The following is a 22,941-nucleotide window of genomic DNA, read 5'->3' on the forward strand; positions in this document are numbered from 1 at the left end:
GCAGATAATATTACATCCTTGCTTTTATTTTCTAGTCTTAAAATGAATGATAATATTGCATTTGCTTTCCTCACCACAGACTCAACCTGCAAATTAACCTTTAGTAAATCCTGCACAAGGACTCCCAAGTCCCTTTGAGCCACAGTTTTTTATATTTTCTCTCCATTTAGAAAATAGTCAACCCTTCCATTTCTTCTACCAAACTGCATGACCATACATTTCCCGACACTGTATTCCATCTGCTGTTTCTTTGCCCATTCTCCTAATCTGTCTAAGTCCTTCTGTAGCCTCTCTTCTTCCTCAAAATTACCTGCCCTTCCAGCTATCCTCATATCATCTGCAAACTTTGCAACAAGGCTATCAATTCCATCATCCAAATCATTGACATATAACATGAAAGGAATCAGTCCCAACACAGATCTCTGTGGAACACCACTGGTCACTTGCAGTCAATCAGAAAAGACTCCCTTTCTTCCTAGTCTTTGCCTCCTGCCAATCATCCACTGCTTTATCCATGCTAGAATCTTTCATGTAATGCCATGGGTTCATAGCTTGTTAGGCAGCCTTATGTGTGGCACCTTGTTAAAAGCCTTCTGAAAATCCAAGTACATAACATCAACTGATTTTCTTTTGTCTGTCCTGCTTATTTCTTCAAAGAGTTCCAACAGATTTGTCAGGAAAGATTTTCCCTTGAGGAAACCATGCTGACTACTGCTTATTTTATCATGTTCTTCCAAGTACTTGGAGACCTCATCCATAATAATCAACTCCACATTTTCCCAACCACTGAGGTCAGACTAACTGGCTTATAGTTTCTTTTCTTCTGCCTCTCTCCCTTCATGAAGAGTGGAGTGACATTTTCAATTTTGCACTCTTCCAGAACCATTCTAGAATCGAGTGATTCTTGAAAGATCATTACAAATGCCTTCCCAATCTCTTCAGCCACCTCTTTCAGAACCCTGGGGTGTACAACATCTGGCTCAGGTGACTTATCTACCTTCAGACCTATCAGTTTCCCAAGAACCTTCTCTCTAGTAATGGTAACTTCACACACTTCATAGCCCCTGACACCTGGAACTTCCACCGTACTGCTAGTGTCTTCCACAGTGAAGACTGATGCAAAATACTTGTTCAGTTCATCCACCATTTTCTTGGTCCCCATTAATGCCTCTCCAGCATCATATTCCAGTGGTCCAATATCCACTCTTGCCTCTTTTACACTTCATATTTCTGAAGAGACTCTTGGTATCCTTTTTAATATTATTGGGTAGCTTACTTTTGTATTCCATCATTACCTCCTTGATGACATTTTAGTTGCTTTCTTTTGGTTTTTAAAAGCTTCCCAATCCTCTAACTTCCTAGTAATTTTTGCTCTATTATATGCCCTGTCTTTGGCTTTTATGTTGGCTTTGACTTCTCTTGTTAGCCACCGTTGTGTCATCTTGCCTTTAGAATACTTCTTCCTATTTGGGATGTATTTATCTTGTGCCTTCTGAATTGCTTCTTGAAACTCTAGTCATTGCTGCTCTGTTGTCATCCCTGCCAGTGTTCCTTTCCAATCAATTCTGGTCAACTCTTCTCTCATGCCTCTGTAATTCCCTTTACTCCACTGTAATACTGTACATCTGACTTTAGCTTCTCTCTCTAATTTCAGGGTGAATTGGATAATATTATGATCACTTTCCCCATAGGGTTCTTTTGCCTTAAGCTCTCAAATCAATTTCGGGTCATTGCACAACACCCAATCCAGTTTAGCTGATCCCCTAGTGGGCTTAACCACGAGCTGCTGTAAAAAGCTATCTTAAAGGCACTTTCGGAATAACACCGCACCACCCCCCTCCCCGGAATCCTGCACCAACCTGATTTTCCCAATCGACCTGCATATTGAAGTCCCTATTGTAACATTGTCCCTTCAGCATGCATCTTCTAGCTCACATTGTAATTTGTAGGGCACATCCTACTACAGTTTGGGGGTCTGTATTCAGCTCCTATCAGGGTCTTTTTACCCTTGTAGTTCCTTAACTCTACCCACAATGATTCAACACCTTCTAACCCTATGTCACCTCTTTCTAATGATTTGGTTTCAATTTTTTTTCTAATGGAGCAACACCACTCCCTCTGCCTTCCTGCCTGTCCTTTTGATATAATGTTCTTTCAGCCATGATTCAGTGATGTCTACAACATCATACACGCCAATCTGCAACTGTGCTGCAAGTTCATCTACCTTATTCCGTATACTGCATGCTTTCAAATATAACACCCAGTCCTTTATTCACTCTTTTTGATTTTGTCTGCCTTTACATTGCAACTCACCCTGTTGACTGCAATTTTGCCCTATCAACAGCCTCTCCTCACTACACATTGCCTCTGTTTGTAAACCAGCTACCTCATCTTCAGCACTATCATCTGCTTTTCCTACGATACTTCTTGCATTGAAATATATGCATCTCAAAACACTACTCGCACCATGCTCAACCTTTTGATTCCTGACTTTGTCCGAGCTCTTACCAATACTTACCTCCACAACCTCTCCACTAACTGTTCTGGCACTCTAGTTCCCATCCCCCTGCAACTCTAGTTTAAACCCCACTGTGCTGCATTAGCAAAACTTTATGCTAGGATACTAATCCCCCTTCAGTTCAGGTGCAAACCGTCCCTTCTGTATAACTTCCCTGGAAGAGAGCCCAGCGATCCAAAAATCTTATGCCCTCCCTCCTACACCAACTCCTTAGCCACATATTAAACTGTATAATCTTCCTAGTTCTGGCCTCACTAGCACATGGCATGTGAGATCACAACCCTGGAGGTCCTGCCCTTTAACTTAGCTCCTAACTCCCTGAACTCTCTATGCATAACCCATCACTCGTCCTATCCACGTCATTGACACCTACATGGACAATGATTTCTGGCTGTTCACCCTCCCACTTAAGGTGCTATGGACTCGATCCGAGATATCCCAGCCCTGGCAGCCGGGAGGCAACATACCATCCAGGAATTTTGTTTTAGCCCGCAGAACCTCCTGTCCATTCCTCTAACTAATGAATCCCCTATCACCATAGTGTGCCTCTTCTCCCCTCTTCTCTTCATGAGTCACAAGGCCAGACTCAGTGCCAGAGACCCGACAACCGTGACTTGCCTCTGTAGATCAGCCCCCCTCCCCCAACAGTATCCAAAGTGGTACACCTTTTATTGAGGGGGATGTCCACAGGTGTACTCTGCACTGGCTCCTTAACCTCATTCCTTTTGCTGACTGCCACCCCAGTTTCCTGCGTCCTGCACATTGGGTGTAACTACCTCTGTATATGTCCTATCGATCTCCTCCTCAGCCTCCTGAATGATCCAGAATTAATCCAGTTCCAGCTCCAACTCCTTAACGTGGTTTGTTAGAAACTGCAGCTGGAAGCACTTCTCGCAGTTGTAGTTGTTGAGTTCATTAATTTCATAAGTGTTCTGGGAAATCTGGAAAGTTATGATCATTTCACCAAAGCGTTCCCTGTGAACTTCTGTGAAATAGTACACCATGCAGCTTCATGACCCTTCACATTATTCAGCGCTGCAATCTGTATAAAATTGGGAAAAAAATTCTCCAAGGTTTATTTTCTGAATGTGAATATGTCAGGAAACTTTCTAGAGAAAGAATTTCCCTAATTATGAGGCAGGCAATGGAGATTTATAGGGATAAGTAGATATTGGATGACAGATATTGTGAGGCAGGTATTTGAGATTTATCGGGGTGAGCAGATATTGGATGTTAGGCAGGGTAGAAACATTTTTTAACCTCAGCCTAAAATCACATTTTTCCTTTTACTTTGCAGCTAATCTTGATCTATGCAAAAATTCTTCTGTAATCACTAGACAATGTAAGTATTAAAATGCTTAATGACCAGACAATTCTCACTGACTCTGTAATGACTGATAAACTCCACTCTCTGCACTTCAAACATGTATGCACTTACTGGTCAATGAGCCCCATATACATTGCTGCATTAAAACAACAAGATCCTTTAATACTTCACAGGCTTAGTCCAATTCAGAAATGCAATTCAATTGAGCATTACAGGAAAAGTTAGATCATTCTCCCAAGGGTGAACCTTCATCAAGAAGTTTGGATGCAAGGGCTGAAGGTGGTTTAAGGTTTCAGAGACCTTTCTCAGGACAGAATTAGTCGAAAATTAGAGCTTAAAGTAAACAGTAGTCAACATCTGCTGACATGGAGGTGCCACAGTATTTCTCGATGAAGATGGAAGGGGAATAATAGCCACACTCTGGATAGAGCCAACTTGGTTGTGACACCAATATCCCTGTCTGTCTGTAGAGCTGTTTGATAACACCATAAAGAGCAAAGAGTGATCATTTGGTGCACTGGTAGCGTACAGCATTACCTCCAAACTGTAGTGGAACATTGACCTCAAAGTATATCACCGCGTTCCCGAAATGTTTACAAAACATGCTGCAACATATTAATTATGTTAGTGACTTAGTCTAATCGAATGGATCTATTACGTGAGTTCAAATTCCACCAATACACCTTGGGTAATTTAAATTAAGTTGATTAAATAAGCCTAGATTTAAAAAAAATCTAAAGTGTATTAGTACCCAATAGTAAACTCTGGACTTGTTAGAAACACATCATTTTCACTAATGTCCTTAGTACTTGGTCATAATGTTTTTCAGTAATGAAGGGGACCTGCATCATCTTCAAATAAGTTGTTATTGGCCCACTTCTCGCTCCACAAATATTGCCTGCCTGTGGAGTGTTTTCAGCAATGTCTGTTTGTATTTCATATTTACAGCATCTGCAGCTTTTTGCTTTAAGATGGAGGCTGGTTTGTTTAATTTTATTTATTTAGCTTGACAGCATAGGCCCTTCCAGCCCTTCGAGCTGCACTGCCCCAGAGACCCCTGACAACTCCGACTTAACCCTAACCTAATCACGGGACAACTTACAATGACCAATTAGCCGAGGAGCCGGTACACGTTTGGACTGTGGGAGAAACTGGAGCAGCCAAGGAAGACCCATGCAGTCCACAGAGTGGACACTTAGACTCCTTACAGAGGACACTCCAATGCCTGAGGTGTAACAGAGCTACACGAACTGTTACACTACCGTGACACCCCAATCTATCATGGAACTCACATACTCCACAAGATTCCAGTGGGGAGGAGGAGGAGAAAATATTTTGCCCTGAAATTCTGGAATGGGGTTTGAAACTTCAACCTTTTGTTTCAGGAGACCATTGGGTGTGCCAGAGCTATACAAGGTCATTCCATTGTTTTTTTTCCCAGAAAGTGGATCGCTGTTGAAAGGGCTGCCCATTCAAGACAGAAGTGAGGTGACATAGAGGGTCGTGAGTCGTTGAAACTCCATTTCTCAAATGGAAGTTTGGCTCCTACATCTCCTCCCTCAGCACCACCCAAGGCCCTAAAGAGCCCTTCCAGTCTTTCACATGTAGCAGTCTTTAAGACAGTCTTTCATCTGTAATTCCATCGGTGTTATTGAAGACCTGCTGTGATGGAGGTATTTTTGAGGAAGAGAAAGGTCCTTAATGAGCAAAGGAGTGAAAGGTTAGCTGGGGCAGATGGGAATGTAAAGTTGAAGTCAGAATCAGATCAGACGTGCAATGGTGCAGCAAGATTGATTAGGTCTACCTAGCTCCAATTTCAAATAATTGAATGCTTCTGCAGAGAATTCCCGTGGACCTGCATCCAGCTGTGCCTCAGGTCTGTGTCACACCGAAACTATCATATTGTTTGTGCTCCTAATACAGCCTCTTACTATGCTGTGGCTGTCGTGAAAGATCCAAGCATGACTTGGGAGAAATTGAAGGGGAGGAAATCCTGTCACACAGCTGTTGGCCGCACTGCAGGGTGGAACATTCCCATGGGCACCCTGATTGAAATGGGAAAAATCAACGCCTGTGAAATCTATAACTGTAAGTAGGGCAATAATATCTCTCTTCTTGTAATCTTTTCTTTAATAGCCTGAAATAATCTTCATCTTACCATGATGTTGGTGAGGGCACATTTGTAGTTCTGGTCACTCAGCTAAAGGATGGATGCTATTGATCTGGAAAAGGTGCAGGAAAGGTTAACAACAACGTTATCATGACTCAAGGGCTCCAGCTAAAAGGAAAGGCTGGAGAGACTGAGTCTGTTTTCCCTGGAGCAAAGGAGGCTGCAGGTTGACCTTATAGATGTATATAAGATCACAAAGGGCACAGAGAAGATGAATGGTTAATATTTTCACCCATGGTATGGCGAGTCTAAAACTAGAAGGCACTGGGATAAGTTTTTCCACACTGAACAAAATGACAGGTATACTCGCAACTTTGACAAGTCGTGTAGACAGTTACATGGACAGGAACAATTTAGAAGGATATGGGTCAAACACAAACAAATGGGACTGGGTCTGTAGGCAACTCAATCCGCATGGGTGAGTTGAAGGGCCTCTTTGTGCCAAATAAATCTGTGATCCGATGGCTCTATCTGGTCTCCCGATAGAGGTGATTGGTAGTATCAACAAGTGGCACTGCCTCACAAAATTAAATCCCTCATCAAAGACATGGCATCTTCATGCAGCTACTAATGGGCAGGAGATAGAGAATCCCCAAGTTCCACATCACCAGGTTCAAGAATAGTTATCTTCCTTCAACCATTCAATTCTTGAACCAATCCGCCTAATCGTAACCATTATACTTTAGCAACCTGATCCCTATGATGACTTTGATCACTTTGCACTAAAATGGACTTGTCAATGTCATAATTGTGTCCTTTCTTGTAAAGATTGTGCATAATTTGTATTTTTCTTGTGAATGCTGCTTATATGATGTTTCATTGCACCTGTGAATGTATATGCATTTGACAATAAATTTGATTTTGTTTTTGACTTTGACCTGCTTCAGAAGGTTAACTGAGCTGGTACTGAGGCAAAGGCAGAAATACTGGGAACTTTCAGGGACGCTGCTGAATTGGTTGAATATCCACAGCAGTTTCTACTTTTATTTCAGATTTCTAGTATCTGAAGTGCTTTACCTGTCTATAGAGACGAGACCTCCCCATGGCAGTTTTTGACAGCAGGCAAACTCCCTGTGGGCAGTTCTTTGGCCCTGCTCAAAGCCAGCCCAAATCTTTCCCAGAGCCATTTCAGAAACATGAAAGTAAAGTAAACTTGAAATGAAGATGTCAGTGCAAAGGAAGTTAACTAAAGGCACAAGTCAATAAAAAATACAAAACTTAAGTTATATATTTGAGAAAAAGCCTAACCTTCTCCATTCTCCTGGCTGAGAATCAGTCACTCCGTAAGTTTCAGCTGTGTAGTCCTTGCATATTGAAGAATGAAGACCAGCATTTCCCTTTGCAACAGCCTATCAGTGAGGTTCAATGTTCTTTCCCTTGTAATCACCTGTCCGCTGCTGTCCTGTTCTCATCTCAGCCTTACCAATTGTGTGCCTTTCACATACTTACTTATCATATCGTTCTTGTCTCTGATTCTTCCTCCAAAATGGTGAATGACTTTATGCTTTGCTGCATCCTCTTGCTCAAGGACGTTACAATCTGTATTTCCTCTATAGTAACTACACCTGGGAGACAAAAAGTTTCAAGGGGAGCAGCAAAAGTACCTAGGATAGATGGGAGAGCGTAAGAGACAAGAATCCAAAAGCCAAAAGTGTGAGAAAGGCAGGAGCAGGGAAGGGAGCCATTAACACGGAGAGCGTAAGAGACAAGAATCCAAAAGCCAAAAGTGTGAGAAAGGCAGGAGCAGGGAAGGGAGCCATTAACACGGAGAGCGTAAGAGACAAGAATCCAAAAGCCAAAAGTGTGAGAAAGGCAGGAGCAGGGAAGGGAGCCATTAACACGTAGATTTGTTTGTGTCCAGAGATCTAGATAAACCTCTATGCAGAAGCAGATAGTTCAAGTTCGAGTTTAATCATACACAACGTATACTGCTGCACAAAGCATTCCTCTGGGACCAGGGTACACAATACAGTACGTACTATCACATACAGCACATAACATAATATTAACATAATAATAGTAATGGATAATAAAAAATCCTACAGATGTACAAGTTGATATAAAGTGCATATACGACAAAGTTAAATGCAAACAGTATAATGCCACTGGCTGTCATAAATAATGTGTACTGGGGGTAGCAGGGTGTTCAGACATCCCACAGCTGTTACCCAGCTTAGCAGTCCTCGTTCTTCTGTTGCGGTATGTTCTGTTTGCTGGTAAGAGGTCAGAGGGATCCTGGGATCTTAAGGATATAAGGGGGTTCACAAGGCCATTTAACATTGACAACATCTGACTTCCTAACTTGCAATCTTGGCAGTCTGCATTAGTACTTACCACACTGTGGGGGAGGTCGCAGTATGTGCATTTGACCTGGAACTTGATTCCTGGTCTGGGAAAAGTGCAGGAAAAAAGACTGTGGGAGTTCTGTGCTATGGTGCAGGTGGTAAGCAGAGTGGATTAAACAGTGGACCAACAGAAAATAAGATTCTGCTGATAATGGACAGTACTTTTCTTCCTAACTATCTGTGTTACCAGTGCACTTGTTGGCATCTTGGTCAGCATGGACAATTTGGGATGAAAGGCCTGCTTCTGAGCTTTATGTTTCTGTGATTCACTGATTAACACAGACAAACTGTTGTTGGATTCAGGTGGTCTAAAGTCACTGTGTGACCTTATAGACAGCTCATGAATGATATAGACAGACTGGCTCTGGAGACTTGCTAATATTTGTTTTATTTTTGGATAAAGCTACATTTTTCAGTGAGAGTTGTGCCCCTGGAGCAGATGCTACCCTGCATCCTAATCTGTGCTCCCTGTGCATCGGCAGTGAATCATCAACAGACAGGTGTGAAGCCAATGCCAACGAGAGGTACTTCGGCTACAGTGGAGCCTTCAGGTAAATAAACACGAGCTTTCACAGTACGTCTTTCATAACCATGATACGCACTCTGCATCAGAGAAAAGAGCCTTAATACTTTTCTGCTCTTGAAATTCTGCAGCCAGGTTCAACACAATAAAATCCTAAGAGCTTAGAACATAGAGAATAGAACAATACAGCACAGCACAGGAACGTGCCCTTCAGCCCACAATGTTGTGCCAAACCAAGCAAATTAGTAATGACACAGATAAAAAATGCTGGTGAACGCAGCAGGCCAGGCAGCATCTATAGGAAGTGGCACAGTTCGGGCCGAGACCCTTCCACCCCCACCGATGACCCCTTCTCCCGTCTTCAACCCTCCTCCTCTTCATGGACACCCCGCTCGGGTCCTCTGTCTGCTCTGGATCTCTTTATTGCTAACTGCCAACAGGACATCAACCGTCTCGACTTCACCGCATCTTGTTCCCATTCCAACCTCTCTCCTTCCGAACGCTCTGCTCTCCACTCCCTTCGCACTATTCCTAACCTTACCATAAAACTCGCTGCTAAGGGGAGTGCTTTTGTAGTCTGGTGTACTGACTGCTACCTTGCCGAGGCACAGCGACAACTCGCGGATACCTCCTCTTATTTACCCCTCGATCATGACCCCACTAAGGAGCACCAGGCCATTATCTCCCACACCATCACCAACTTTATCAGGAAGGGTCTCGGCCCGAAATGTCGACTGTACTTCTTCTTATAGATGCTGCCTGGCCTGCTGCGTTCACCAGCATTTTTTTGTGTGTGTTGCCTGAATTTCCAGCATCTGCAGATTTCCTCGTGTTTGCGTTTTTAAATTAGTAATGAAATGGCCAACTAAATAATCCCCTCTACCTGCACCAGGTCCATATCTTTCCATTTTCTTCACAGTCACGCACTTATCTGAATGACTCTTAATAGTCTCCAGTGTCCCTGCCTCTCCCACCATCCCAAGCAGACATTCCAGGCACCCATCAATCTCTGTGTAAAAAAAAACACTTGCCTCTTACATTTCCTTTGAACATATTCCCTTTTGCCTTAAATACATGCCCTCCGATATTAGATATTTCAACCCTGGGAAAGTGATATTGTCTGTCTTCTCTATCTATGCTTCTCATAATCTTATAAACCTCTTTCAAATCTCTGCTCAGCCTCCGCTGCTCCAGAGCAAACAACTCGAGATTGTGGCCAAACTCTTATTGTAGCACGTGCCCCCTAAACCAGGCAGCATCCTGGTGAACCTCCTCTGTATTCTCTCCAAAGCCTCAACATCCTTCCTATAACTGACTGACAAGAACTATATGTAAAACTCCAGATGTAGACTAACTAAAGTTTTATAAAGCTGCACATAACTTCCTGACTTTTGTACCTAAGAACTAGACTAATAAGAGCAATTATGCCATATGCCTTCTTAACCACCAAATCAACCTGTGTAGCCACTATGAACATTGACCCCAAGATCCTTCAGCTCTTCAACACTGTTAAGAGTCTTGCCGATAACAGAGTACTGTCTCTTTACATTTGACCTATATAGATGCAACACTTCCCATTTGGCCATGTTAAACTCTGTCTGTCATTTCTCCATCCATATCTCTGTCTGATCTATATTTTGTTTTATTCTTTGTCAGTCTCCTATGCTATCTACAATGCCACAACTTTTTGTGTCATCTGAAATCTTACTAACTTGCCCATCTACATTTTCATCCAGGTCAATTATAGCCATCACAAAAAGCAGAGGCCCCAGCACAGATCTCCGAGGAAGATCGCTAATCAGAGACCTCCAGCTAGAATAAGTCTCTATGACCACTGCCTTCTATGGGCAGGCCAGTTCTGAATTCAAATCATGGACTCTAGATCAGCCTCCCTTGTCAAACACCTTATTAAAATTCATGTTAAAAAACATCCACAGCTCTACCTTCATCGATCACCCTTATCAACTTGTCAAAAAACTCAATCAAGTTAGTAGAACACAATTTGCCCCACACAAAGCCATTCTGGTTCTTCTTAATTAGGCCACGGTTTTCCAAATGCTCATGAATCCTATCCCTAAGAGTCCTCTGCCCATAACAGAGTAAATAACCTGATAAACTGGGCACAGTACAATTATACACCAAGTAGTGTCACTGCTTCACAACTTCAGCAGCCCAAGCTTGATACTCACCTTGGGTTTGTCTGAGTGAATTTTGCATGTCCTCCTCATAACTCCCTGAGGGGTTCCTTCAGGTGCTCCAATTTAATTTCACATCCCAAAGACATTGCAGGCATTTCAGGAAAGAGACTAGCATGGATAAAGCAGTGACTGATTGGCAGAAGGCAAAGAGTCGGAATAAAGGGAGCCTTTTCTGGTTGGCTGCGGGTGACTAGTGGGGTTTCACTGGAGTTAGTGTTGGGACCACTTCTTCTACATTATATGCCAATGACTTGGATGATGGAATTGATGGCTTTGTGGCAAGGGTTGCAGATGATACAAAGATAGGTGGAGGGGCACATAGTTTTGAGGAAGTAAAGAGGCTGCAGAATAGGAGAATAGAGAGTTAAGAAAGAAGTTGAGAAGCAGGACCTCAAAGGTAGTAATCTCAGGATTACTGCCTGTGCCACGTGACAGTGAGTATAGGAATAGAGTGAGGTGGAGGATAAATGTGTGGCTAATGGATTAGAGCAGGGGGCAGGGATTCAGATTTTTGGATCATTGGGACCTCTTCTGGGGCAGGTGTGACCTGTACAAAAAGGATGGGTTGCACTTGAATCCGAGGGGGACCAATATCCTGGCAGGAAGGTTTGCTAAGGCTGTTGGGGAGAGTTTAAACTAGAATTGCTAGGGGGTGGGAACTGAACTGAAGAGACGGAGGAAAGGGAGGTTGGCTCACAAATAGAGAAAGCTTGGAGACCGTGTGAAAGGGAGGATAGGCAGATGATAGAGAAGGGATGCGCTCAGTCTGATAGTTTGAGACGAGTCTATTTTAACGCAATGAGTATCATGAATAAAGCGGATGAGCTTAAAGCGTGGATCAGCACTTGGAGCTATGATGCTGTGGCCATTACAGAGACTTGGATGGTGCAGGGGCAGGAATGGCTACTTCAATTGGCAGGGTTTAGATGTTTCAGAAAGGATCAGGAGGGAGGCAAAAGTGATGGGGACATGGCACTGTTGACAAGAAATAGTGTCACGGCTGCAGATTGCGCTGATTTGAGCATATTCGATATTACATTGACCGTTCTATTTATTATAAATAACTATGATTGCACATTGCACATTTAGACGGAGATGTAACGTAAAGATTTTTACTCCTCATGTATGTGAAGGATTTAAGAAATAAAATCAATTCAATGCCAGCTATCCATACTGCAGAAAACTGGAGTGTCTAAACCCCTGGAACTGGTGAGGTTGGGTGCATACCGTAACACTTAATTTAACACCTCACTTGGAAGAGCTGCACGTCTGACTGTGCAACAGTCCTACAGCACCACTCTGATGTGTCAGCCTGGAATTTTGTACTGTCAAGTACCTCACTCAGAGACTGAACGTTGACATCTGCAAAGAGGAGAATTTTTCTCTGAACATTTATGGCGACTTTACTCCCTCCTCCTCCTTCTCTGCATAACTTGTCCTGCTGTGTTCATTCTCCCAGTTAAAGCATCACCTGGTTTGTTCGGAGGACATCGTCCATCCTTGTCAGTTAGACTATGTGAAGTAGAAACAACTCTACAGATGGCAACCAACAAACAGTTGCCGACATCTAGCAGCAGCCAGGAGAAGTTAATGTGCAAGTAGCCAATGATCCTTTTAAGTTTTGCTGTTTGGGTAGTAGAAGTACCTTGTGTTGCTGTCTGTATGATCAGCTAAGTGAGGTTGAAGGATGGAGTTAGCAGCACTCGCAAATGCCAGATAGTCCTCACTACACGATAATTGACATCATTATCTGCCTGGTCTGTCTATTCCAGCACATGCTAACTCCATCATCAATATGGCATCTGGCATGGCATACCCATTTCCTTCCTATGTAGAAGGACACCATTCAACCTATCAACTCTGTGCTGGCTCACAGCAATCTCAGCCCACCACTAATTTTCCTGTACCTTGTTCTCCCTAACTTCCCATCAACTTCTGCCCAGAATATAGTTTTAAATGCTTTCATACAAAGGCACTATTTTGAATCCCCAATAAATGGGCAGTAGTAATCTTAACTTGTCAAACTTACAGTCCAGACTAACAATAAATTTGCCTATGTCTCTTACAGGTGCCTGGTTGAAAAGGGTGATGTTGCTTTCATTAGGCACACCACTGTGTCTGAGAACACTGATGGTATGTGGATCTCTTGGGATGTGTTTGCTTTGTGTGCCAGAAGTTCTGCCATGACTTTCTACTTTGTCCAGAGCTGGACTGGTCAATCTCCAGGCTAAAGATTATGATCAGAGGACAGCATGGTAGTGTAGTGTTTAGTTCATCCCTTTACAAATCCAGTGACCCAGGTTCAATTCCCACCGCTGTCTGTAAGGAGTTTGTATGTTCTCCCCACGACTGAATGAGTTTCCTTTCAAAAACTTACCGATTAGTAAGTTAATTGGCCATTGTAAATTGTCCCATGATTAGGCTAGAGTTAAATAAAGGGTTGCTGGGCGACTCAGCTGGAAGGGCCTATTCAGTGCTGTATATGAACAAACAAATACATATATACATACATACATACATACATAAATAAAGTGAAAATGATCTGCAGGTAGAGAAAAGTAGTTCAGAAGGGCTGGAGAGAAGGTAGGTAGAGGATGGCAGATAACAATGTTGGTGGCTCAAGCCTTCATAAGCATTTAAAAAGCAGAAGGTAGAGGATGGCCTAGGAGTGAATAGGGTTAATTACAGAGATTGGAGGTTTAATGCTATCTCCACTAATGTGGATGATGGTGAGAGTGTACAGTAACTATACTGACGGAGGAGATCAAATAATGTAAAACCAGTAGAAAGGCACTTGTCTGAATTTATAAGGCATAACCAATCTGGGTTCATTAACACCACACATGCTGTGTAGTCAAACCAGAATGAATCAGAATTATAGTAATAATGCATCTGCAGATTTAATTCTATTCAGATGTTACTCGGTCTCTTGATGGCATCAACCATTAACAGTTAAATTGGAGATGATTTTACAAAGTCTGTCACCATAACTTTTCACATACTGTAAACCAGTTGTCCCATGGATGCATGGTAGTTTCTTCTCTGGAGAAGGTAGGATACACAGAGACCAATTGGTCCAAGATCACCAGCCAGAAATTAAGGATGATTAAAATTAGGCAAGTATTTAGAATTCCATAACTGATGAATCTGATGAATTATAGTTAACATTGATGTATTAAACACAGAAATTTACATCCCATTGGTAGGAAAATAAAATTGCACTCTCTCTCCAAAATTCATTCCATTGGCCTCAAAACAGCTTCAAGCAGTTTCAAACAGCTCACAAAGTCACCAGTGTTCCATTCACCTCAAGGAACATTTGAAATAAATGACCACTTGGATGTTTAAAAGGATAGAAAATATGCAGTTTAGGAAAGTGTTTGAGTTAAAGACTGCCAAATATATAAGAAGTTTGTTATTTGAATCATTTTTGCTCTTAGGGAATGGAACGTTGGACTGGAACCAGCACTTGTCTTCTGATAATTATTACCTGCTGTGCAAAGATGGGAGCACAACTTCAGTTGATCAGTTCCTGAACTGCCACTTAGCGGAAGCCCCAGCACATGCTGTTATGACACGACCAGATAAGAGGGATGAGTTGCTCAAACTGCTGAAACATGAACAGGTGAGAGGGCATGAACCATTTTATTATCTAGTTTTATGCACTTGGAACTTTGTTGGAAACGGGACAGGGAAGAAACCACCAAAAGTTGACAGCAGTGAATTAGACTGACATCAAGTATCTAACTGGTGGGAAGTTGTAAGATTCAGTCAGACTGGTTAACTCTGGGTCTATGTCACGAAATTGGATGCTTAACTCAATAAAGCATATTATTGAATGAGAAGTTTAGCATGGGTCTGTTGCTCATTGGTTCTTTCCACATAAATCCTAGGGAGCAACAGGGTTAACAGGGGACAGACAGGGTACAAGTGTAAAGCATCTTATTGTCCAGCATTAAAAGTTGTTAGGTTTATTGAGGAGGTACAGCAAGATGAAATCTATTGGAGGTCTGCCACCAACCAACGATTCACAGATCACTCAGGGCCACAAAAAGAAAATGGAGTTCATCTTTGGACTTCGAACTTTGAATCTTTTCAATAGAAAATTAGTTGGCACTGGCCAGAGCATTCTGGATCTACGCACAATCACCTGTAGCCTAAAATGCCAGACAAATTCCTATTTTCATCAAAGGAAGCATGCCCTCTCAATAGGTATATTGAATGGGTAATGAGTAATGAGTTTTGCCTCATTCCATGGCAACAGGGTGATATTACATCAACCACAATTTTCAGGTCTGTACTGATACTGAGGAAGGGAAAATTCAAAGTTCAAAGTAAATTTATTATCAAAGTACATATATGTCACAACATACAACCCTGAGATTAAATTGTCAAGGGTGGTGATACCATTTCAGTTCCATTTATTCTTGTAAAGCATGAAAGAAACACCAAAATATGTGAGACTTCTTTCAGCTACAAACTGAGACAGCTGAAAGCCATCACGCCTCAAAGGCGTTGCTTGCTCATTATTCAAGTTCATGGGGGAGACATGTTTGAATGTGCCTTGGAAATACATCAAAATTGACAAGATGCTTTATTAGTGCTGTGGAGTCGGGGATTCTCAAGGAACTGAACATTTTAGCTACTGTGTCAATAAATGTCAGTTACACATGTTTACTATGAACATCCAATCCCTTTGCATCTCCTTACCACAACAAGATAGTATGAAGGATTTTCACTTCTTTCTTGAACATGCATCTGATCAGTCCGCCACCAAACTAATTTGTCTGGATAAACTCACTCTTACATTGAACAATTCTCCTTCAACTTTACTGATGATCAATGTCAAAGGTATAGTTTGTTGTTGCCTAACACTCCACCATCCATCATAATCATCTTCAACAGGATTCCTCCATCAGTTACATCACTTTCGCTTTTCGCCTTTCTGATGGGACTGTTCTCTCAGTTTTTCCATCATTTTTCCATCTCTGACAACCACTTCCCTTCTCACTGCATTTTCCCATGTAATGGTTAAAGATATACACACTCATTTTAAACCCTTCACTCCCCAACATCTAAGGGACCAATGCTCCTTCCAGGTGGAGAGGTGAATCACTTGTGCTTCTTCCAGTTAAATGCATAGTGTTCAGTGTTGACTTTGTGGTCTCCTCTAGCTCGGAGAAACCAAATGTAGATTGGGGAGTCACATTGCAGAGTACTTCCATTCACAGGGATGATCCCAAGCTTTTACTCAACAGTCACTTTAATTCTCTTCATCATGTCCATTCTAATTCTCTGCCTTTTTCCTCTTGCGTTGCTGCAATGATACTCAACCTAAGCTTGAGGAACAGAACTCCTCCTCCACCTGTTAAAGTCTGTCCCGAGCATTTGTGGCCCATCAGGCTGGGGCTTATGCCGGTTTCTGTGGCGTGAAGCGACTGAGAGTACGAGACTCCCCCACACCCCCACACCCCCCCCGCCCCCCCCGCCGGATAGGACGCCAGTCTAGCGTGAGGTTAACCATTTTCAGCTGGGTGGACTGGAGCAGTGTGTGGTTAAGTGCCCTGCTCAAAGGCACAACATGCTGCCTTGGCCAAGATTTGAACACATGACCTTCAGATCGTGAGCCCAACGTCCTAACCACTTGGCCACGCACCTGAGCAGGTAGCAACCCTCAAAACTCAACACTGAATCTTGCAGTTCCAAGTTAACTTTGTTTTCTTTCTGTAAATGTGGCAAAATATTTCCATTTCAATTTAGTTTTCTTTTCTCTCTCTCTCTGTTTTGTCTCCACCTTCTAGTACTTTACTGTAAGTAAATTTTACTTTGGCAGCCTCACAGGACACACCCTTCAGTCTCCATGCTTTCCCTTCTTTGACGTAACACACTGGTTTTCTCAGCTTTTTGTCTTTGGAAGGGTCCCTAACTAGAAGCATTAACTCAGTTTCTCTTTCTACAGAAGCTGCCTGACTTGCTGACTATTGCCATTTCCCCAGTTATATCCTTTGTAGGTTTCCTAAATAGTTGGAGTGAAGGAAAGCTGTAAGGATGCTTGCATGGTATAGTAAAAGGCTACCTTATCATGGCATTAAATAATGGACACCATCTGAGAGAACACGGCTGGAATGGTGTAAGATATGTGATATGTTAGACCATAAGATCATAAGTCATTGGAGTAGAATTATCCATTCAGGCTATCAAGTTTGCTCTGCCATTCCATCATGATTGATTTATTATCTCTCTCTTGGCTTCTTCCCATAACCTTTTGACACCCAGATTAATCAAGAACCCATCAACATCTGCTTTAAATATACCCAATTACTTGGCTTCCACAGTCACCTGTGGCAATGAATTCTACAGATTCTCTATCCCCTGGCTAAAGAAATTCTTCCTCACCTCTGTTCTAAATGGATATCCCTCTATTCAGAAGCTGTGTCCTCTGGTCCTAGACTCCCTCAAAATAGGAAATATCCTCTCCTCATTACTCTGTCTAGGCCTTCCAATATTCAATAGGCTTCAAGTAGATCTTGCCCTCATTTTTCTAAACTCCAGCAAGAACAGGCCCTGAGCCATCAAATGCTTCTCATATATTAACCTTTTCATTCATGGAATCGTTCTTGTGAACCTCATCTGAACTCCGTGCAGTCTGACCAATATCTTAGAAAGCCTCAGTTTTGCATCCTTGCTTTTATATTCTAGTCCTCTTGAAATAAATACTGACATTGCATTTTCCTCTCTCACCACCAACTCAACCTGCAAGTTCACCTTTAAGGAAACCTGCAAGAGGACTCCTAAGTCCCTTTGCACCTTTGAAATTTGAATTTTCTTCCTGTTTAGAAAATAGTGTATGTTTTTATTTCTTCTACCAAGAAGAATGACTATGCAGTTCTGTGTTGGCGCATGGCCAAGTGGTTAAGGCATCGGTCTAGTGATCTGAAGGTTGCTAATTCGAGCCTTAGCTGAAGCAGCATGTTGTGTCCTTGAGCAAGGCACTTAACCACACATTGCTCTGTGATGACACCGGTGCCAAGCTGTATCGGCCCTAGTGCCCATCCCTTGGACGACATCGGTGGTGTGGAGAGGGGATACTTGCAGCATGGGCAACTGCCGGTCTTCCATACAACCTTGCCCAGGCCTGCACCCTGGAAACCTTCCAAGGCGCAAATCCATGTTCTCATGGGACTAATGGAGGCCTAAACACTATATTCCATCTACCAATTATTTGCCCATTCTCCCAATATGTCTAAATCCTTCCTCAAATTCCCTACTTCCTCAACACCACCTGGCCTGTAAGTTTGGCACAGTTGTTAAAGCATACCACTCAGGAGCACAGTCAATATTCCCTCCTCCAAAAGGTTCTTGGGAAGAGATGGACAGTTCAGTTGGGGTTATTTAGAGATTTGGAGCATGTTTAGGTAACTTTTCTGATCTGTACTTGAAAGCCTAAACTTCCATCACTGAATATTCATTTCAAATATAGATAATTCGCACAGACACCTTGTGTGTAATTGTTATCAAAGTCGTGTTCCTTTATTCCAGCTGAAACATGGCCGTAATGGAACCATGCAAGACACCTTTCAGATGTTCAGTTCAAAATCATTCTCAGGGAAGGATCTCCTTTTTAAGGATTCAACTCAATGCCTCATTGAAGTTCAAAATTCTGATTACAAAAGATACCTGACTGAAAATTATATCAAGATATTGGATGGAATTCATGCTTGTGAACCTCCTGGTAAGTGGTAGTGAAGTATGCATTTAGTCCATTTGTTTTGTCCACAGATTGTATGATTCTACTGTGCACTTAAACCTGTTGAGATATGATTTCTCATTTCAAGTTTTCCAGAGTCTTGGTACAGACTTGATATGGTAGTATTGGTACTTGTTAATGTAGGAGTTGGAGAGGGTTATCACCCTCACAAGTAGGACAACTGAACGTGCAGATATGTTAAATGTCACACTTCTGTGCATTACCTGTTCCTCTAACTCTAGCACAGACGTGCTGTTGAAACAGAGTCAAAGGAGGAATATTACTCCTTTATCTGACTCGGTGGATAACGTTTTATTGGTTGATGGTGTGGGGTGGAGAAGATGAAGGAAGTGGGATCCTCTTATTCTCTGTCTAACATGTAGTTTGCCTGACCTGGAAGTTTTAATATTGAAAATGTCAGTGCCCTATTCTTTACCACTAATTTTTTTCATCTAGAAAAGAGCAAAAGTTGAGCAAAGAGATTATATTAATTTATTGCTACTGGTGGCAATTACATGGAGAATATTGCTATGACGTTCTAGGTACCTGTTGTTCTATTTTACAGAAATTCTGGAAGCATGTGCCTTTAAAAATTGCTGAACTCCATAGTGATGATCTGACTGGGAGTTTCACCTCATGTCCTGGACATCTCCTAACTACAATGACATCCATTTTACATCTAACGAATCAGTTTTTAGCATTTCACAGATGCTCTGTAGGTATGGTGAGCTATATATCACCCTGCTTTATATCTCTTTCTGCAAAACATAATAAACTATAATTAACACATTCAGACTTGGTGTGATGTGTTTTATAACAGTGATGGTGTCTTTGTGAATAATTAGTTTTACTTTTCCAAAGAAGTTCTTTCCTAGACTTCTTACTACTGTAACTCTGCTCTAATGATACAGATGTCATGTTTCCTTCCTCAAGTGATAGAAATCAATTTCATTCAATAAAAACGGACAAAGAATATTTTATAATAAGGAAGTGTTTCAAGTGAGATACCATGCAAGTCTTCAGTGAGTGGAATAAATGATCCCCTGAGACGTCAGCTGAAAATGAAAACACATTCTCCTCCTTCAGGTATCCCTCACCAACGCTGAGAATACAAACCAGACCATGCAAGAAAGGCATCTGTGAATTGCCTGATATTTTAAGAGCATCTGGCTACATACACTTTAGCAAGCTTGAAAGATTTCTGAATTGAGATTGAGTGTCCTGGTCCAGAGTTATTCACCAGGTTCAAAAAGACAATATATTTTTTCTTTAGGAGGCTGTCATTGAATACGATAGTAAATCTACTGACATACCAGTTTTCCAATGTGTACCACTTCCTGCAAACTCCATGATTAGGGTATAGTTTCCTGACAGCTGCTCCCCTGTTAACAGCCCATCTCTTGCATACAGCTTCAGGTTGGTCAGCGTGGCTTCATTGCTGCTGGTCCTAACGCTCCTTTGGTTATCCAACAGCTTTATTCCTGGGTCTCTCATCACTAGTGCTTGATCACAATTCAGATATTGTACAAACTGCTGAAAATGTGTGGAGTGAAAATAAATCAGGAGTAGGCACTTACTCCCCACTGACTTCCCTCCTGGCACTTATCTCGGTAAGAAAGCCAAGTGCAATGCCTGCGCCTGCCCCTGCACCTTCTCCCTCACCCCGCGCCAGTCAGGCCCAAGCAGACCTTCCAGGTGAGGCAACTCTTCACCTGTGGGTCCACTGGGGTCATTTGTTCTACCTATGCTCTCAGGATGACCTCCTTTACATCAGTGAGATATGATATAGATTGGAGGGCAGCTTTGTCAAGCACCTTCATTCTATTCACCTCAAAAGGTGAGATTTCCCAGTGCCCACCCATTTCAATTCCACTTCACATTCCGACTCCGACATGTTGGTCCATGACCTCCCCTACTGCCACAATGAGGCAACACTCAGGTTGGAAGAGCAACACCTCATATTCCACCAGTGTAGCCTCCAACCCAATGGCATGAATAGTGATTTCTCAAACTTCCAGCAATTTCTCCTCCCGCCTTTCTTTTTTCATACCCAGATCTGCTACCTCTCTCACCCTTTCTCATCTCCTCACCTGCCCATCACCTCCCTCCTCCCTCCCTTTCTTCCATAGTCCATCCTATTGGTTTCTTTCTGCTTCAGTCCTTTATCTCTTCCACCTATCACCTCCCAGCTTCTCACTTCATTCCCCCCCCCCCATGACCTTTCCCTCACTTGGCTCCACCTATCATTTTCTTGTTTGTACTTTTCCCCCTCCCCCACCTTATTCTGGCTTCTCCCCCTTTCCTTTTCCGTCTTGATAAAGGGTCTTGGCCCATATTGCCCATTGCTCATTTCCTACCGTAGGTGGTACCAGATTTGCTGAGTTCTTCCAATAGTTTGTGTGTCTTACTCTGAAGTGCTAAAATTCAACACAATTCTATAAAACACATTGTTGAGGTACTTCCACAGAGGCAGCAATGATAACGATGCAGTATCTAATAAAGTGGCCACTGAACGCATGTTTGTGGTCTTCTGCTGCTGTCGTCCATCCACTTCATTGTCTAACGTGCTGTGCATTCAGAGATGCACCACTGATGTAATGTGTGGCTATTTGAGTTACTGTTGCCTTCCTGTCAGTCTGGCCATTTTCCTCTGAACTCTCTCATTAACAAGACAATTTTGCCCACAAAAATGCTGCTCACTGGTTTTCTTTTTTTGTTTTTGTTTTTTGCACCATTCTCTGTGAACCCTAGAAGCTGTTGTGAGTGAAAATCCCAGATCAGCAGTTTCTGAGATACTCAAACCATTCTTTCTGATACCAAGAACCATTTCCCAATCAAGTCACTTACATTGCATTTTTTCCTCATTGTGAAGTTTGGTCTGAACATCTTGACTATGTCTGCATGCTTCAAAGCATTGAGTTGCTGCCTCATGTTTAGTTGGTTAGAAATTTGCATTAACAAGCAGGTGTACAAGTGTACCTAATAAAATAGACATTGAGTGTATAATTGAAGTAAATTGTCATCTTGATTCCCATAATGCTATCATGTCTAAACTCTATATGGTTTAGCAATCTGTGTCTGGAGTTAAATTTAAAAGCCCCTATTAAACTTAGTATTAATGAACAATTAACAAATTGCGGTTAGAGTCCACTTTCCTGAATGGTCTAAAATCCCTGCCTGTCACAAGTTGAGTCATACCTTCCCACTGCAATGGGACACAGCAAATGAAGATGCAATGAAGTGGAATTTATTTGCAAAGAAGCTCACAAACTGCCTACACATGGAGACTCCTAAGTTCTCAGTGTAAACCTGAATGTCTGTGAAGCCATCACATTTTTTGGGATGTTGACAAAACATACATATGCCTCTATTTTCCAAAGGAATTACAATATTAACAGCTATATAGATGCACAAGAAGCAATGCCTTCTAAATTTAGAGATACATTGCTTAAGAGTTTATTTTAAACTGGAAACCACAATTGTCTTGGTCTCTTTTATCAAATGTGAAGAAATTAAGAAACCTTGGGTACAATTTAAATCAATAATTATTAAGCAATAATATTGTAAAAAACACATTTGAATAGTTCAATGCTCTTTAACAATTCTCATCAAATCACTCCAGCCACTCATCCTCCCCACTCCCTTCCCTCTGTAATTTCCTCATAACTACAGCCCTCAGGATTCTGTGTTCTCTGAATTGCAACCTTCATTAATTTTCTTCATCTCACCAGTCATAATTATTACACTTAGTATCAGGTATCTTTGCTACACTGACTAATTGGGCTTCCAATCCATTGTCCCGAGCTCCAATAACACATCCTTATACTGTAACCATTAATGAAATCCTGCATTCAGAAAATGGGTGAGACTAGTTTGGCTGCAAGCCTTGTTAACAATGGTGCTGTACATATGGACACTAGAATCGTATTCATTCCTCCAATTTAACTGGGTCACCACGGAGGTTCTGGCGCTGGCAAACATGAAGCAGGCATGAAAGTTTTTAGAAGCATGATTCTTTTTTGTTAACTCTGTCAACAAACATGTAGAAATAGACTCTGTCTATATACATATCCCTCAGAGCCAAAGAAATGTAAGCTAATAAAATCCAAAGGT

The 22,941-nt window shown here is 42.0% G+C and overlaps 1 protein-coding gene across 1 annotated transcript in view; it reads left to right on the forward strand.

The window, feature by feature from the left end:
* LOC140197043 (uncharacterized) overlaps positions 1-19,610 on the forward strand; it is a 128,185-nt gene extending 108,575 nt beyond the window's left edge. The window contains exons 27-33 of the mRNA XM_072256974.1: positions 3,816-3,860; positions 5,769-5,933; positions 8,764-8,911; positions 13,150-13,214; positions 14,522-14,706; positions 18,621-18,813; positions 19,394-19,610. Coding sequence (XP_072113075.1) covers positions 3,816-3,860; positions 5,769-5,933; positions 8,764-8,911; positions 13,150-13,214; positions 14,522-14,706; positions 18,621-18,813; positions 19,394-19,428 — 836 coding nt within the window. The 3' untranslated portion in view covers positions 19,429-19,610. The remainder of the gene's footprint in view (positions 1-3,815; positions 3,861-5,768; positions 5,934-8,763; positions 8,912-13,149; positions 13,215-14,521; positions 14,707-18,620; positions 18,814-19,393) is intronic.
* Positions 19,611-22,941: the final 3,331 nt, after the last annotated feature.

Source organism: Mobula birostris, chromosome 4 (genome assembly GCF_030028105.1).
Source record: "Mobula birostris isolate sMobBir1 chromosome 4, sMobBir1.hap1, whole genome shotgun sequence".
Classification (NCBI taxonomy): Eukaryota; Metazoa; Chordata; class Chondrichthyes; order Myliobatiformes; family Myliobatidae; genus Mobula; species Mobula birostris.